Consider the following 16,438-nt stretch of genomic DNA (forward strand, 5'->3'; position numbering starts at 1 on the left):
GCCTCGGCCTCCCAAAGTGCTGGGATTACAGGCGTGAGCCACCGCGCCCGGCCCATTTGACTACTTTCAGTATTTTGAGTGGAAACATACAGTATTTGTCCTTTTGTGTCTGGTTTATTTAACTTAGCATAATGTCCCCAAGGTTCATATGTAATTTCCATTCTCTTTGAAACATTTTTAGTATGGTATTAGTTTCTTGATTACCATATAACAAATTACTGCAAACTTAGCAGCTTAAAATAGTCCCCATTAATTATCTCAGTTTCTGTGGTGAGGAATCCTGGCACGACTAGCTGGGCACTCTGCGCAGGGCCCACAGGACTGCGGTCGTGTGGCTGCGGATTCTCTTAGAGAGCTTGGGTGCTCTTGTGATTGTGACAGTTCAGTTCTTTTGGTGGTACAACTGGTGTTCTTCTTTCCTTGCTAGCTGGCTTAGCTCCTAGAGTTGGCCATATTGTGCCCCATGGCCTTCTCCAATCTTCAAAGCCAGCAGTGGGAAATCTCCCTTACTCTGGATTCCTCTGTCTGAGACCACTAAACCTATATTTAAAGGGCTCGTGTGAATAGGTCAGGCCCACCTGGATAATCACCCTGTCTTTAGGTCAGCTGATTGGGGACCTTAATTACATCTGCAGAATCCCTTAGCACCTGTTCCTAACTTAGTGGGTAATGGAATAACCAGGAGAAGGTGTACGTACCCAGTTTAATCTGTCTACCACATCTCACAGTTTTATTGTTAGCAAAAGAAAACCAGGTGTAACCATTTTTCAGTTAACATCAGAGTAACAGTTGGTAAATACAGAAGTAAATTTTAGGCAACTTTTAAAAATTTGAAATGTTATTTATCTACAGTGAAATCTGAAGTCTTTAAGTATACCATCCAGTCAGTTGTTTTTTATTTTTATTGTTATTTTTTGAGATAGGGTCTCACTTTGTCACTCAGGCTGGAAGGCAGTGGTGCCATCAGGGCTTATTGCAACCTTGACCTCCTGGCCTCAAGTGGTCCTCCTGCCTCACCCTCTTGAGTAGCAGGGACTGCAGGCATACACCACCATGTCCGGTTAATTTTATTTTTTTTTTTGGAGACGGGAGTTTCGCTCTTGTTACCCAGGCTGGAGTGCAATGGCGCGATCTCGGCTCACCGCAACTTCCGCCTCCTGGGTTCAGGCAATTCTCCTGCCTCAGCCTCCTGAGTAGCTGGGATTACAGGCACGCGCCACCATGCCCAGCTAATTTTTTGTATTTTTAGTAGAGACTGGGTTTCACCATGTTGACCGGGATGGTCTCGATTTCTAGACATCGTGATCCACCTGCCTCGGCCTCCCAAAGTGCTGGGATTACCTGCATGAGCCACCGCGCCCGGCCCGTGATTAACTTTTAAAGAAACTGCTGCTGGCTTTCCAAAGTGGCTGTGTAATTTTTTCAATCCTGCAAGCAGTGTGTGAGTGTTCTGGTTACTTCACATCCTCCACCATTCGGTATTGCCTGTCTTTTTCATCTGAGCCACTCTAGTAGTAGATGTATAGTGGCATCTTGTTAGTTCTTTTTTTTGAGATGCAGTCTCACTCTGTTGCCCAGGCTGGAGTGCAGTGGCGCAATCTTGGTTTACTGGAACCTCTGCTTCCCGGGTTCAAGTGATTCTCCTGCTTCAGCCCCCCAAGTAGCTGGACTACAGGTGCCAGGCTGAAGTGCAGTGGCGTGATCTTGGCTCACTGCAACCTCTGCCTCCCAGGTTCAAGCAATTCTTCTGCCTTACTGTCCTGAGTAGCTGGGACTACAGGTGCCTGCCACCGTACCTGACTAATTTTTGTATTTTTAGTAGAGATGGGGCTTCACCATGTTGGCCAGGCTGGTCTGGAACTCCTGACCTCAAGTGATCTACCCACCTTGGCCTCCTAAAGTGCTGGGATTACAGGTGTAAGCCACTGTGCCCAGCCCCTGGGTTCTCTTTTTTAAGGGCACGAATCCCACCATGAGGGCTCCCTCATGGCCTAATCACCTCCCAAAGGCCCCACCTCCTAAAAGCGTTACTCTGGACGTTAGAATTTCAACATGTGAATTGGGATGAGGGGCACATGCTGATTCCATTGCAATAATCTTGATTGTTTTGAGACATGCGGGTGAGGTATTTTGTACAATGTCCTTAGATTTGGGTTTGTCTGATATTTTTCCCATGGTTAAGTCAGAGTTATGAGTTTTTAGGAGAAAGACCACTGGCTCCTAATTTTGGATTCTGATTCTATTCTATCAAAACAAACCAGGACTCCTTGGAGTAATGGGTGATTCTAGGGCTGGGGCAGGGAAAATGCAGGATGAGCCTGAAGCTTCTTCTAGTGTTTGAAATTAAGAACATGCTAAAAAATAAAGGATGGGAACATGAAGGGACACAAGAATCAATTGAAAGAGCTCCCACTGACAAAAGCTGAAATAACTTGAACAATAAATAATGTAGGAATTTTAATAATTAATATTTTATAGCCGGGTGCAGTGGCTCACACCTGTAATCTCAGCACTTTGGGAGGCGGAGGCGGGCAGATCACCTGAGGTCAGGAGTTCGAGACCAGTCTCACCAACATGGAGAAACTCTGTCTCTACTAAAAATACAAAAATATCTGGGCGTGGTGGTGCACGCTTGTAATCGCAGCTACTTGGGAGGCTGAGGCAGGAGAATCACTTGAACGCGGCAGGCGGAGGTTGCGGTGAGCAGGCGATCGTGCCATCGCACTCCAGCCTGAGCAAAAAGAGCAAAACTTCGTCTCAAAAAAAAATTAGTATTTATCATTTAAAGTATAAAATATTTCCAAGTCCATATTGATATAAATGATTAAATTAATAAATGAGCAAAGAGAGAAAGAATAGATTGATCTCCCCTACAGAAGAATTCCAAATAATGGTTGATTCTCCTTGGAATGTAGGCTGTACTTAGTGACTTGCTTCTTAAGAGTATGGAGTGGGATGAGTGTGTATGGGGGTGGTGATGGTGGTCATCTTACTACAGTGGCTAAACCTGCAAATGCTACCTGAGCTAACTGATCAAGGCTGATAGATTAGTTGTAATTCATGTTGTTGGCACATGCCCTTGATAGAATTGTCGATGGCATAGATGTCAAACTGTAAAATATTTGAAAAGATTTATTCTGAGCCAAATATGAATGACCATGGCCCGTGACACAACCCTCAGGAAGTCTTGAGAACATGTGCCCAAGGTGGTCTGGTGCAGCTTGGTTTTTTACATTTTAGAGAGGCATGAGACCTCAATCAAATACATTTAAGAAATACATTGGTTGGCCGGGCACGGTGGCCCATACCTGTAATCCCAGCACTTTGGGAGGCCTAGGCAGGCAGATCATTTGAGGTCACATGTTCCAGACCAGCCTGGCCATCATGGTGAAACCCTGTCTCTACTAAAAATACAAAAACTAGCCAGGCATGGTGGTGGGTACCTGTAATCCCAGCTACTTGGGAGGCTGAGGCAGGAGAATCGCTTGAGCCTGGGAGGCTGAGGTTGCATTGAGTTGAGATTGTGCCACTGTACTCCACTCTGTCTCAAAAAAAAAAAAAAAAAAGAAATACATTGGTTTGGTCCAGAAAGGCAGGACAACTCAAAGCTGGAGGTCAGGGGTGGGGGGAGGCTTCCAGGCTGTAGGTGAATTTAAACATTTTCTGGTTGACAATTGGTTGAGTTTGTCTAAAGACCTGGGATTGATAGAAAGGGAATGTTCAGGTTAAAATAAAGATTATGGAGACCAAAGTTCTTTTGAAGTCTTTTTTTTTTTTATGACAGAGTCTCGCTCTGTTGCCTAGGCTGCAGTGCCATGGTACGATCTTGGCTCACTGCAATCTCTGCCTCCTGGGTTCAAGTGATTCTCCTGCCACAGCCTCCCGAGTAGCTGGAATTACAGGCACCCGCCACCACACCCAGCTAATTTTTGCATTTATAGTAGAGACAGTTTTGTGGGGTCCAGCCCTACAGGGCTTTGAGCCCCTCTCTGCTGATGTGGAGATGAGAAACTGTAGAAATAAAAGACACAAGACACAGAGATAGAGAAAAGGGAGTTTGGGCCCAGAGGTTCATTTCCAGCCAAAGTGCAGAGTCTGGCAGTGACCCTGAGTGCCTGCACACTCTGACCTTTATTGAGTACAAAACTGGGGCAGGATAGGTAGGGCGTGGTGCAAAGCTGGGGACAGGGCAGGTAGGGCGTGGCCTTGGTGGTTGGTGATAGGGTCAGGTACATCATGTGTCATATAGGTAGGGATCCCAGGCTTTCTAGTAGTGAGGAGCGTAAAGCGTCAGCCCTTTTCCATACTTGTCAAGAAAGAACAAAGACATTAAATTACTTTTACTGATTAGCTCTTCTTTTTTTTGTTTTTGTTTTTGAGACGGAGTTTCGCTCTTGTTACCCAGGCTGGAGTGCAGTGGTGCGATCTCGGCTCACCGCAACCTCCGCCTCCTGGGTTCAAGCAATTCTCCTACTTCAGCCTCCCGAGTAGCTGGGACTACAGGGGTGCACCACCATGCCCAGCTAATTTTTTTGTATTTTTTAATAGAGACGGAGTTTCACCTTGTTGACCAGGATGGTCTCGATCTCTTGACCTCGTGATCCACCCACCTCGGCCTCCCAAAGTGCTGGGATTACAGGCGTGAGCCACTGCGCCCGGCCCCCTACTGATTATCTCTTCTAAGAAAAAACCAGGTGCAGAAGCGGAACATGAGAGTGGACATGGAATGTGACCACTGAAGCACAGCATCACATAGAGACAATTAAGCCCCCACACGTCTGGGTCTATGGCAAGGGCTTGGAGGAGCGGAGTTTTCTCCTAACTCCCCCTAGGAAGGAGATGTTTCTGCCATCTTGCACGTCTCCTTCCCTAGCTGGCTAAACAGTGGGTGCTTTCCCAGCGCGGGCACCGAACCGAGGCTCCCTACAGCAGCCCTTACACAGGCGTGACAGAGGGCTTAAAGCGTTTTGCCTTAGGGTCATTCCTTTCACAGTGTCATCCCAGGTTCACACTTTGTGACCTGAAAGGCACTAGTAAAAGAACTGGGATCACCTATGAATAACTAAGATCACATATGAATAAGATTGCCTATGAATAACTACTATGGTTATATCTCTAGTTATTTTCTTCTTCATTATTTATATAGAAATAGGCTGAGGCTTCTGGCTCCTACCTGGGCACTTCTGGGGTCTCCTCACCACAGGGTTTCACCATGTTTGCCAGAGTGATCTTGAACTCCTGACCTCAAGTGATCCGCCCACCTCGGCCTCCCAAAGTGCTGGGATTACAGGTGTGAGCCACCCCCGTCCTTCAGAATTTTGAAAGTATTTGCTTAATTTCCTTTTGCTTCCAATGTGGCTGTTGAGAATCCTAAAGTTATTCTCAATTCCTTCTATGTGACCTATTTTTTTTTTTCCCCTCCCTCTCTGGAAGTATAGAGAATATTCTTTGGGGCTGGGTGTGTAGCTCATGCCTATAATCCCAGCACTTTGGGAGGCTGAGGTGGGAGGATCATTTGAGCCCAGGACTTTGAGACCATTCTGGGCAACATAGTGAGACCCTGTCTCTACTGAAAAAAAATAATAATATTCTTTTGTCACCATAATGTTTTCTTAGAACAATTTTTTTTTGGTTAAGTCCTTCCTTTAGAATAGTGCCTTGCATAAAATAGGGATTCAGTAAACATTTGTTTGGCAAACGGAAGGATGTTACTCTTTGGGGGCTGGCCAGATTTCTCAGGAAAATTTACCCTTCTCCTTTTCGGAGGCGAAGACTGGGCTGCCATAGCAGGTCTACAAACCAGGTGGTGGCTGAGAGTTGGGTATCTCCCAGGTTCCCTCTGGGACTGCTTAGCTCAGTTGTGCATTTCCTGCCGTGCTTGTAGTGGACATCACAGTCCCACTTCTCAGTTTAAAGCATCAACCTAATGTAGTTGTGTGTCTGTTATACTGAATGTTGGGGATGCGTTCTGAGAAATGCATCGTAAAGTGATTTTGTTGTTGGGGCAACATCAAGGAGTACATTAACACAAGCCTAGATACTACAGCCTACTGCACACCTAGGCCGTGTGGTGGAGCCCATTGCTCCCAGGCTAAAAACCTGTACAGCATGTGGCTGTAGTGAACACTGTAGGCAACTGTAACAGTGCTAAATATTTACAGCTAAACATATCTAAACATGGAAAACATATAGTCAAAATAGATGTGATAATCTTATGGGACCACTGTCAAATATGAGGTCCCTCATTGACCAAAATGTCATTCACTGCACATGACAGTGCACAATTACAGAATTGTCTACTCTAAATTTGTCAGTTTCCTCATTTCTATCAGGGAGTTAGTTAAAACTCCCAAGGCCTTCTCTTTTAGTCATTAGTGTGATAGAGTAAGTGAAGTATCACTTCTCATAAAGGACAAATTAAAAGGACAGTTTTAGTGTGCAATAAGGACTGTTTTCTGAGACAGTGTCTTGCTCTGTCACCCAGACTGGAGTTCAGTGGCATGACCATGGCTCATGCAGCCTTGAACTCCCAAGCGATCCTCCCACCTCATCTGTCCAAGTAGCTGGGAGTACAGATACGTACCACCATCCCATCTAATTTTTAATTTTTTAATTAAAATATCATGTATACATCTATACACATGTATACATCTGTACATGTGAGACCTTTCAGAGAAGGTCTCACTCATTTTGTCACCCAGGCTGAAGTGCAGTGGCACAGTCATGGCTCACTGCAGCCTTGAACAACTGTAGACATGCATCTTTATGCCTAGCTAATTTTTTTCTTTTATTTTTTGAAGAAATTCGATCCCACTGTGTTACCCAGGCTGATCTTGAACTCATGAGTTCAAGCAATCTTTCTGCTTCATCCTCCCAAGTAGCTGAGACTACAAGCATGTGCCACCATGCCTAGCTAATTTTTTTGTTTTCTGTATAGATGGCGTCTTGCTATGTTGCCTAGGCTGGTCTTGAATTCCTGGGTTCAAGTGATCCTCCCATCTCGGCCTCCCAAAGTGCTGCGATTACACACATCAGCCACTGTGCCCAGCATAAGAGCTATTTCTATTTTGCATATTACCCCTGCTTGGATTACTTTAGAGTAGAGGTAAAGCAACTGAATATACAAATTCATATTTATGTCTGATGTTTTTGTCAGAGCTGAGTGATGGAATGTTAGTTGTAGTCTGTATATCAGGTATTATTGCTTGCCATCTCTTTTCAGTTACATAGGTACAAATCCTTACCTGTCAAGTAGGATGTTGAATAATACAAGCATGCTACAGTTACTTTGTCTATCTGAACTGTTAAGCCTTATTTCAAGTTTGAGCATGCGTGTTTTAAATTACTTTTTTTTTTTTTTTTGAGATGGAGTCTCCAGGTTGGAGTGCAGTGGTGTAATCTTGGCTCACTGCAGCCTCCGCCTCCCGAGTTCAAGCAATTCTCCTACCTTAGCCTCCTGAGTAGCTGGGACTACAGGTGTACACCACCATGCCCTGCTAATTTTTTTTTTTTTTTTTTTTTTTTGAGATGGAGTCTCGCTCTGTTGTCTAGCCTGGAGTGCAGTGGCGCGATCTTGGCTCACTGCAACCTCTGCCTCCCGAGTTCAAGCGATTCTCTTGCCTCAGCCTCCTGAGTAGATGGGATTACAGGCACGCTCCACCATGCCTAGCTAATTTTTGTATTTTTAGTAGAGACGGGGTTTCACCATGTTGGCCAGGCTGGTCTTGAACTCCTGACCTCGTGATACACCCACCTCCCAAAGTGCTGGGATTATAGGTGCGAGCCACCGTGCCCAGCCTCGTATTTTTTTTCAGTAGAGACAGGGTTTCACCATGTTGACCAGGCTGGTCTTGAACCCCTGACTTCAGGTGATCTGCCTGCCTTGGCCTCCCACAATGCTGGGATTACAGGCGTGGGCCACTGTGCCTGGCCCCGAAACTTTCTTGTTATTGTTTCTTATGTTTCCAAAAGGCAGGTAAGCCTTTTGAAAGGACAGCATTTCCTCATTTCTGTCCCATTGGGTAGTTTGTAAAAAATATGTGTATTTGTATCATTTTTCAAATGGCATTTAAAAAAGAGTCAAACTTGTTTTATTTCTAGGTTACAAAATGGTACAGACAGGATTTTAAAATTTATTTTTATTTTTTATTTCTGGCAAGTTACGATACAGGTATTTAATCAGAGGTCCTAATGTGGAGCCTGACAGGATAGGTTCTTAAAATTGTCAATTTATGTCCTCACAATGAGGTAGCATGAAAGAACGATTGAAGTAAATCTTTGGATATGAGACTCGTGGCCAGGCACTGTGGACTTATTTCTGTAATCCCAGATTTTGGGAGGCCGAGGTGGACAGATCTCTTGAGCCTAGGGGTTGAAGACCAGCCTGGCAACGTGGCAAAACCCTGTCTCTACAAAAAAAAAAAAAGGAAAATTAGCCAGACTTGGTGGTGTGCACCTGTAGTCCCAGCTACTTGGGAGACTGAGGTGGAAGATCACTTGAGCCCAGGAGTTGGAGGTTGCAATGAACCAAGATCATTCCACTCTGCACTTCCGTCTGGGTGACAGAGTGAGACCCTGTCTCAGAAAAAAATGGAGAATCATGTATGTTAAAAATACATGTCAAAATGGCGTAGTCTACTGAGTGTGGTGCCTCAAGCCTGTAATCCCAGCACTTTGGGAGGCTGAAGCAGGCAGATCACCCGAGCTCAGGAGTTTGAGACCAGCTTGGGCAACATGGTGAAACTCTGTCTCTACTAAAAATACAAAAATTAGCCAGGCATGGGGGCGCATGCCTGTAGTCCCAGCTACCCCAGGATGCAGAAGTTGCAGTGAGCTGAGATGGAGCCACTGCACTCCAGCCTGGGCAATAGAGTGAGATCTTGCCTGAAAAGAAACAAAAAACAAAACAGGGCTCACTGGCAAGTACCCATAGTCGTAGCTCCTTGGGAGACGGAAGGTGGAGGGTTGCTTGAGTCTAGGAGTGCAAGTGCAGCCTGGGCAACATAGCAAGACCCCCATCTCTGAAAGAAAAAACCATGAAAACCATGATACTATGTAATTGTAAAAATTGAGTCACTATTTAAAATAATGGAAACAAAATAAGTTCTAAAATGAAAATAACAAGTTATAGGGTTTTTTTGGTCTTCATTATGTTAGATAGTGACTTAGAATCTGCAGACACAGTACATAATTTGTTAGGTGCCTGGTGCAATAGCTCATACCCATAATTTCAGCACTTTGGGAGGCCAAGGTGGTAGGATCACTGGAGCCCAAGAGTTTGAGGCCAGCCTGGGCAACATGGTGAGACCCCATTTCAAGAAAAGAATTTGTTAGGTTTACTTGAATCCTGAGACTTTAAGTTTAGTAGGATGTAATAGCTTTGCCTGTTCAACAGGCTTAAAGAGATTTGACCCTAAGAAGGGCTTCTTTAATTCAGATGTTAGATTTATCAGGTTTTACACTGGAGACTTTGCATTGAGTTATTTTGGTCTTACAAAGTAAATACTGGAACTTTAAATAGGACTTTTGTGTTTTTTTTGTAGAAATAAGCATAATAAATTGCTGGGCACCATGGTTCACGACCATAATCCCAACACTTTGGGAGGCTGAGGCAGGCGGTTCACTGGAGGTCAGGAGTTCGACACCAGCCTGACCAACATGGTGAAACCCTGTCTCTACTAAAAATAGAAAAATTAGCCGGGCATGGTGGCACAAGCCTGAAATCTCAGCTACTTGGGAGGCTGAGGCAGGAGAATCGCTTGAACCTGGGAGGCAGAGGTTGCAGTGAGCCGAGATCACGTCATTGCACTCCAGCCTGGGTGACAAAAGCAAAACTCTTGTCTCAAAAAAAAAACAAAAAAGGAATAAATAAAAGCATAATTAAAAAAAAATCCATTGTTAGAATAACCTGGGGCCAGAAAGCTTGTCTGTCAGTCACAGGGAAAGCGGGAAGGGAGTATTTTTAAGCCTGTTCTATGTTCTAGGTCAGGTGGGTATTGATTCCACTTGACTTACAGGGAGATTGAACCTCTAACAAGTCGCAGGGTAGGTGAGAGGAAGATGCAGTACCTCCAAAAGCTGCTTCATTCATTCATTGCACACATCTTTATTGCATTCTTGGCTGATTCCTTGTTCCATTGAGTCATCTCCAGGTATACATAGCATGAGAAGTTGGAAGATGGTCCAGGGATTATATGATTTATAGGCTGGCAAAATGTTTGAGTCAACTTAGATTTTTTTTTTTTTTTTGAGACGGAGTTTGCTCTGTCACCAGGCTGGAGTGCAGTGGCACAATCTCGGCTCACTGCAACCTCCACCTCCTGGGTTCAAGCGATTCTTCTGCCTCAGCCTCCCAAGTAGCTGGGACCACAGGCATGTGCCACCATGCCCGGCTAAGTTTTTTGTATTTTTAGTAGAGACGGGGTTTCACGGTGTTGGCCAGGATGGTCTCGATTTCTTGACCTCATGATCCGCCCGCCTCGGCCTCCCAAAGTGCTGGGATTACAGGTGTGAGCCACTGCGCCCAGCCATCAACTTAGATTTTGAGTAATTTTTACCTTTCAGAAATCAATGTAATCTGTAACTTAGCCCATGGGCTGGTAGCCTATATACTTTTTAATTCTTCATCTTGATTAGCTACGAAATAGTGTTCCCTCAGAAACGTATTTTGTTTCTGCATGAAACTTTAAAAATACCTTAAGTAGACTTGTCAGTCTTTTACAGTTTTATGCCATTTGTTCATAGAATGATCTTTAGTTTGATCTACATGCATATAGACCTTTGCCTGGTATTTCCTTCTAGTTTCTTGTGTGTGTGTTTTAAATTTATTAATCTGGAATTTATGTTAGTATATAGTAAGGGTAGGAGTTTAACTTTATTTTTTCTAAATAGCCAGTTGCCTTGGCACTGTTTATTATATAAGCTGTCTTTGGTTATAATGGTTTAGCCTGGAAGTGACCAGAGGTGTCAAGTCTAAATATATATGCCACTGTGTCTCCCTCTGAAGAAGTAAGTGACGCATGATCTATACCACCGTGACTTGGGGGGCCGTTTCTTATGCTCTCACTCCGCGCTATTCCTCTATCCTTGGTACTGGGTCTGGCTCCGCAGTGATGAGCAGCTGCTCACCAGCAATGGGCGCTGTCACACCTCTGCCTCAGCTCCCCTTTTGTCCTGAGCTGGCAGTGCCCTTAACAATTTTAGTAACCTTGAGAGGTGCTACTTAATAATACTGGCTTGCCTTGGGAGTAGTTTCTTCTGTCTGGCCTTTGTCTCTGTTGGCCATTGTCTCCCATTGCTGTGCTCTGCTGCACAGCCTCTGTCCCTGGGCCTTCAGGTCTTTGTGCACCTGCTTGTGTAGCTTGTCTTCTGCTAGCTCACATGTCCTTAAGGGCAAGGCCCTTATTCATCTGTACATTCCAGGGCTTTAGCTCAGAGTAAGTTTTAGTAAAACACTCGCATCTGCTAGTTTGGGAAAGATGAAATAATATATGTTGCATCATTTGGATGTAATACATAAATACTGTGCTGTCAGGGTGGAAAAACAGGCCTTAAGTTTTATTTTCCTCCTCCTGAAGACCTTTCCCTTCACTCATAGGAACCTCAAAGATGTTCAGATCAGTACTGTAACCTAGTGCAGTTTAATTATGTTTGTTGAAAATTGGTCCTTAAGTGTTTCTTTCACTCATTTTGCAAATGTGTATTGAGTGCCAGGCTGGGGATAGATTGTGGAACAGTATGGATGAGGTCCCTTATGGAGCAGCAGTATTGTTGAGCAATATATTCCCAGCCTGGCACACAGCATGGATTTGCTGCAGTGAAGCTGGAGAGCCATATGTTAAATAGATACCAACAGTTAACTTACTGTCAGGTAGAGGAGTGGCCTTTGTTCTTTTCTTTTCTTTTTTTTTTTTTTTTGAGATAGAGTCTCAATCTGTTGCGTAGACTGGAGTGCAGCAGCACTATCTTGGCTCACTCCAACCTCTACCTCCTGGCTTCAAACGATTTTCCTGCCTCAGCCTCCCGAGTAGCTGGGACTGCAGGCAAGCGCTCCAGGCCTGGCTAATTTTCGTATTTTTAGTAGAGACGCGGTTTGACCACATTGGCCAAGCTGGTTTCGAACTCCTGTCCTCGTGATCTACCTGCCTCGGCCTCCCAAAGTGCTGGGATTACAGGTGTGAGCCACTGCACCTGGCCGGCCTTTGATCTTTTGTTGTTTTCTGGGCTCTTTGTTAGTGGAGTGGAGGTCGATTTCTGAATAGTCCTACAGACAACTTCCAAATTTTACAAGGAATTTAATCTTCATATTTATGCCAAAAAAAAATCATTTTTTTCCAGTGTAAAATTGGTAATGCAGAGAGTAACATGACCCTAACTCAAGCACTCATAGCTTCACCCCAAATCCTGGAATGCGTAGTCTGTATCTGCTGATTTGGCCTTTCTTCCCGTCATCCAGCATATGTCAGTCCGTCCATTCACCACATGAACTGTCTGGACCAGGGGTTGTCCCTAGATGCTGTGGAATTCTACAAGATCAAGTCCCTGCCTTTTTTTTGAATTTTTTTAAGAGACAAGGTCTTGCTCCTTCACCCAGGCTAGAGTGCAGTGGTACCATCATAGCTCCCTGTAACCTCAAACTCCTGGACTGAAGTGATCCTTGTGCCTCAGCCTCCTGGGTAGCAAGGAATACATGCACATACCGTTACACCCAGCTGATTTTGTTTTGTTTATTTATATTTATTTATTTAGGCAGAGTCTCGCTCTGTTGCCCAGGCTGGAGTGCAGTGGTGCGATCTTGACTCACTGCAACCTCCGCCTCCCGGGCTCAAGTGATTCTCATGCCTCAGCTCCCTGAGTAGCTGCGACCACAGGCATGTGCCACCACACCCAGCTAATATTTGTATTTTTTTTTTTTTTTTTAGACGGAGTTGCGCTCTTGTTACCCAGGCTGGAGTGCAATGGCGCGATCTCGGCTCACCGCAACCTCTGCCTCCTGGGTTCAAGCAATTCCCCTGCCTCAGCCTCCTGAGTAGCTGGGATTACAGGCACGCGCCACCGTGCCCAGCTAATTTTTTGTATTAAGTAGAGACGGGGTTTCACCATGTTGACCAGGATGGTCTCGATCTCTTGACCTCGTGATCCCCCTGCCTCGGCCTCCCAAAGTGCTGGGATTACAGGCGTGAGCCACCGCACCTGGCCCAGTGATACTGTTTTATATGCCCTTTTCCTCCCCCTTTTCTTTCTAACTTGATGTTTGAAAGCCCGTTCCGGACACTGCATCATGTCACCCTGGGCCTGGCCCTGGCGGTGCTTCGCTGAGCCCTCCTCATCTGTGAGCCTGCCGCCCAGTGACCATTCTGCTCCTGTCCCTGGCGCCCTGTGTCTTCCGGGTCTGCTCCTCCCTGCTGCTTTTCCTGTTCCATGTGCTTTGGCTGGTTTTTCTTTCTTCCTCCAACTGTCTGACTCCTTCTCAAGCCTTTGTCCAGTTAAACAGGTTACCAAGAGTTTAGCGTTCTTTCTGCATTTCATTAAGAAGAGAAAAAGGCTTGCAGACATTCTGAGAACAAATTTTGTTTACTGAGGCTATGTGTTTTGGAAGTGCCATTTAGATGTTTTGATGCTTTTAATCTTTGGCATTAATTTCAGTTGCTGTCATAAAAAAGAATTCAGACATAAACCAGAAAAGTAATTAACTGTGTCTGCAAAGGAAAAACAGAAACTGTGCAGAATGTAGTATTTCAAGATCATAAATTACAAATGTGCATATTTATTATTCCCCTAAAAATGTTAATTAAAAATTTTTTATGTTTACTTGATGTAACAGAAATGAAACCCATAAGGAAGGGTCTAATTTCTTTTTCTTTTTAAATTCCAGAATGTATGACAACATGTCCACAATGGTGTACATAAAGGAAGACAAGTTGGAGAAGCTTACGCAGGATGAAATTATTTCTAAGACAAAGCAAGTAATTCAGGGGCTGGAGGCTTTGAAGAATGAGCACAATTCCATTTTACAAAGTTTACTGGAGACACTGAAGTGTTTGAAGAAAGATGATGAAAGTAACTTGGTGGAGGAGAAATCAAACATGATCAGAAAGTCACTGGAGATGTTGGAGCTTGGCCTGAGTGAGGCACAGGTACGAGTGAGAACGACTCAGATGTTGTCAAGAACTTTGGATGATTTGGAAAAATGGAGACTTTGTTTGAAATAAGCACTTTCACTGAAGAAGAGGAAAGATAGTTATAGAATAACAGATCCAAGCCAGGTGTAGTGGCTCACACCTGTAATCCAAGCACTTTGGGAGGGCGAGGCAAGTGGATCACTTGAGGTCAGGAGTTTGGGACCGGCCCGGCCAATGTGGTGAAACCCTGACTCTACTAAAAATACAAAAATCAGCCGGGCCTAGTGGTGGGCGTCTGTGATCTCAGCTACTTGGGAGGCTGAGGCAGGAGAATCACTTGAACCTGGGAAGTGGAGGTTGTAGGGAGCCAAAATCACGCCATTGCATTCCAGCCTGGTTGACAGAGCAAGACTTTGTCTCAAAAAAAAAACCCCACAAAAACCAGATCCACTTATGTGTATTGTGTATGTTCATAAATAACTACTGATTTGGGCCTATCTGAATTTTATTTTTATTTTTCTGAGATGATGTTTGTTCTCATTGCCCAGGAGTGCAGTGGCACAATCTCTGCTCACTGCAACTTCCGTCCCCCTTGGTTCAAGTTATTCTTCTGCCTCAGCCTCCTAAGTAGCTGGGATTACAGATGTGCACCACTATGCCTAGCTAATTTTTTGTATTTTTAGTAGAAACAGGGTTTCACCATTTTGGCCAGGCTGGTCTCGAACTCCTAACCTTACGACCTACCTGAATTTTTAAAAGCAGAGCCAAAATAGTGGATACTGCTGTATATCATTCAGGATTTGATTTGGCTGCCAGTATCAAAAAACAAAAACTGGCTTAAACCACAAGATGGTTGTCAAGCAAATACTGAGGTATACTATCCTGGACAGGTTCTGTAGCTGCACAGTCATCGGGGATACTCAGGCTCCTAACATCTGCCACACTACACCTTGGCAGCCTTCTTGGGAATCAAGAGTGAGCTCCAGTGGCAGCCTCATGGCTTTCTTCTAGCACAGGGGAAGGAAAGGAAGGATGTGCCTTCTTCCTTGAAGGCTACTTCCTTGATACTGTGTACAGCAGGGCTTACATTTCATTGGCCAGAACCTGATGGCTGTACCTGGGTGAGTGAGAGATGGGAATATTGTCTTCCCACTTAAACACTGGCAGGTTCTGAAGCCTAAGGAAGAAAGGGAGAATGGACACTGGCCAGTGGGTGATGGTCTCTGCAATCCCAGGGCCCAGATTGTTTGATGTCTTTGACTAACTTTTTTTTTTTTTTTTTTTTTTTGAGACAGAGTCTCGCTCTGTTGCCTAGGCTGGAGTGCAGTGGCATGACTTCCTTCAGCTCACTGCAACCTTCATCTCCTGGTTTTAAGTGATTCTTCTGCCTCAGCCTCCTGAGTTGCTGGGATTACAGGCATGTGCCACCACACCCAGCTAATTTTTGTATTTTTAGTAGAGACGGAGTTTCACTCTGTTGGCCAGACTGGTCTGGAACTCCTGACCTCAAGTGATCCGCCCTGCTCTGCCTCCCAAAGTGCTGGGATTACAGGTGTTAGCCAGCACGCCCAGCCAACTAAACTTTGTTTCTATAATATCATGCTTGACATGGAGATGAAAACACTGGAAACATCTAGGTTTTTTTTTTTTTTTTTTTTTTTTTTTTTTGAGACGGAGTTTCACTCTTATTACCCAGGCTGGAGTGCAATGGCACGATCTCGGCTCACCGCAACCTCTGCCTCCCGGGTTCAGGCAATTCTCCTGCCTCAGCCTCGTGAGTAGCTGGGATTACAGGCACGCGCCACCATGCCCAGCTAATTTTTTGTATTTTTAGTAGAGACAGGGTTTCACCATGTTGACCAGGATGGTCTTGATTTCTTGACCTCGTGATCCGCCCGCCTCAGCCTCCCAAAGTGCTGGGATTACAGGCGTGAACCACCGCGCCCGGCCACATCTAGGTTTTTAAATTCTCTCTCCTGATAATTTCTGGCTCTGCCAGCATATCTTAGGTAAAATTAAATATACTGAAGCTTGGCTTCTTTCCTTCTTAGCTTTCTCTAGTTTAGTGAGTGAATGGAGCAGAAGAGAGGGGCTGCTGCTGGTCAACAGTTTCTGTTTTCATAGAGGAAGTGACCGCCCAACCCTGATTTTAGAGACTTCATTCTAACCATGTTACAGACTTGAGTTGCAGAACTGTAGCTTTGTTTGGATATTGTGAACCTAGTATTTCTCAAATTCTGTTATCAAAACAGGTGACATGAATTTAAATTTGCTTTTTAGGTGTCACAGATAATAGGTTTAAAAAAAGAAGGAAGAAA

General features: G+C 44.7%; 1 protein-coding gene across 14 annotated transcripts in view; it reads left to right on the forward strand.

Moving 5' to 3' along the window:
* Positions 1-16,438, forward strand: part of KLC1 (kinesin light chain 1) — a 68,559-nt gene that overhangs the window by 7,871 nt on the left and 44,250 nt on the right. For all 14 annotated transcript variants that reach the window (XR_010342148.1, XR_010342149.1, XM_021675239.2 and 11 more), the window contains exon 2: positions 13,874-14,135. Coding sequence is in view for 12 of the 14 variants with exons in the window: in XM_021675239.2 (XP_021530914.2) it covers positions 13,875-14,135 (261 nt within the window). In the remaining 2 variants the exon portion in view is untranslated. The remainder of the gene's footprint in view (positions 1-13,873; positions 14,136-16,438) is intronic.

The sequence above is a fragment of the Aotus nancymaae genome, unplaced genomic scaffold (genome assembly GCF_030222135.1).
Source record: "Aotus nancymaae isolate 86718 unplaced genomic scaffold, 86718_ANA_hifiasm-v0.15.2.pri h1tg000011l, whole genome shotgun sequence".
In the NCBI taxonomy this organism is placed as follows: domain Eukaryota; kingdom Metazoa; phylum Chordata; class Mammalia; order Primates; family Aotidae; genus Aotus; species Aotus nancymaae.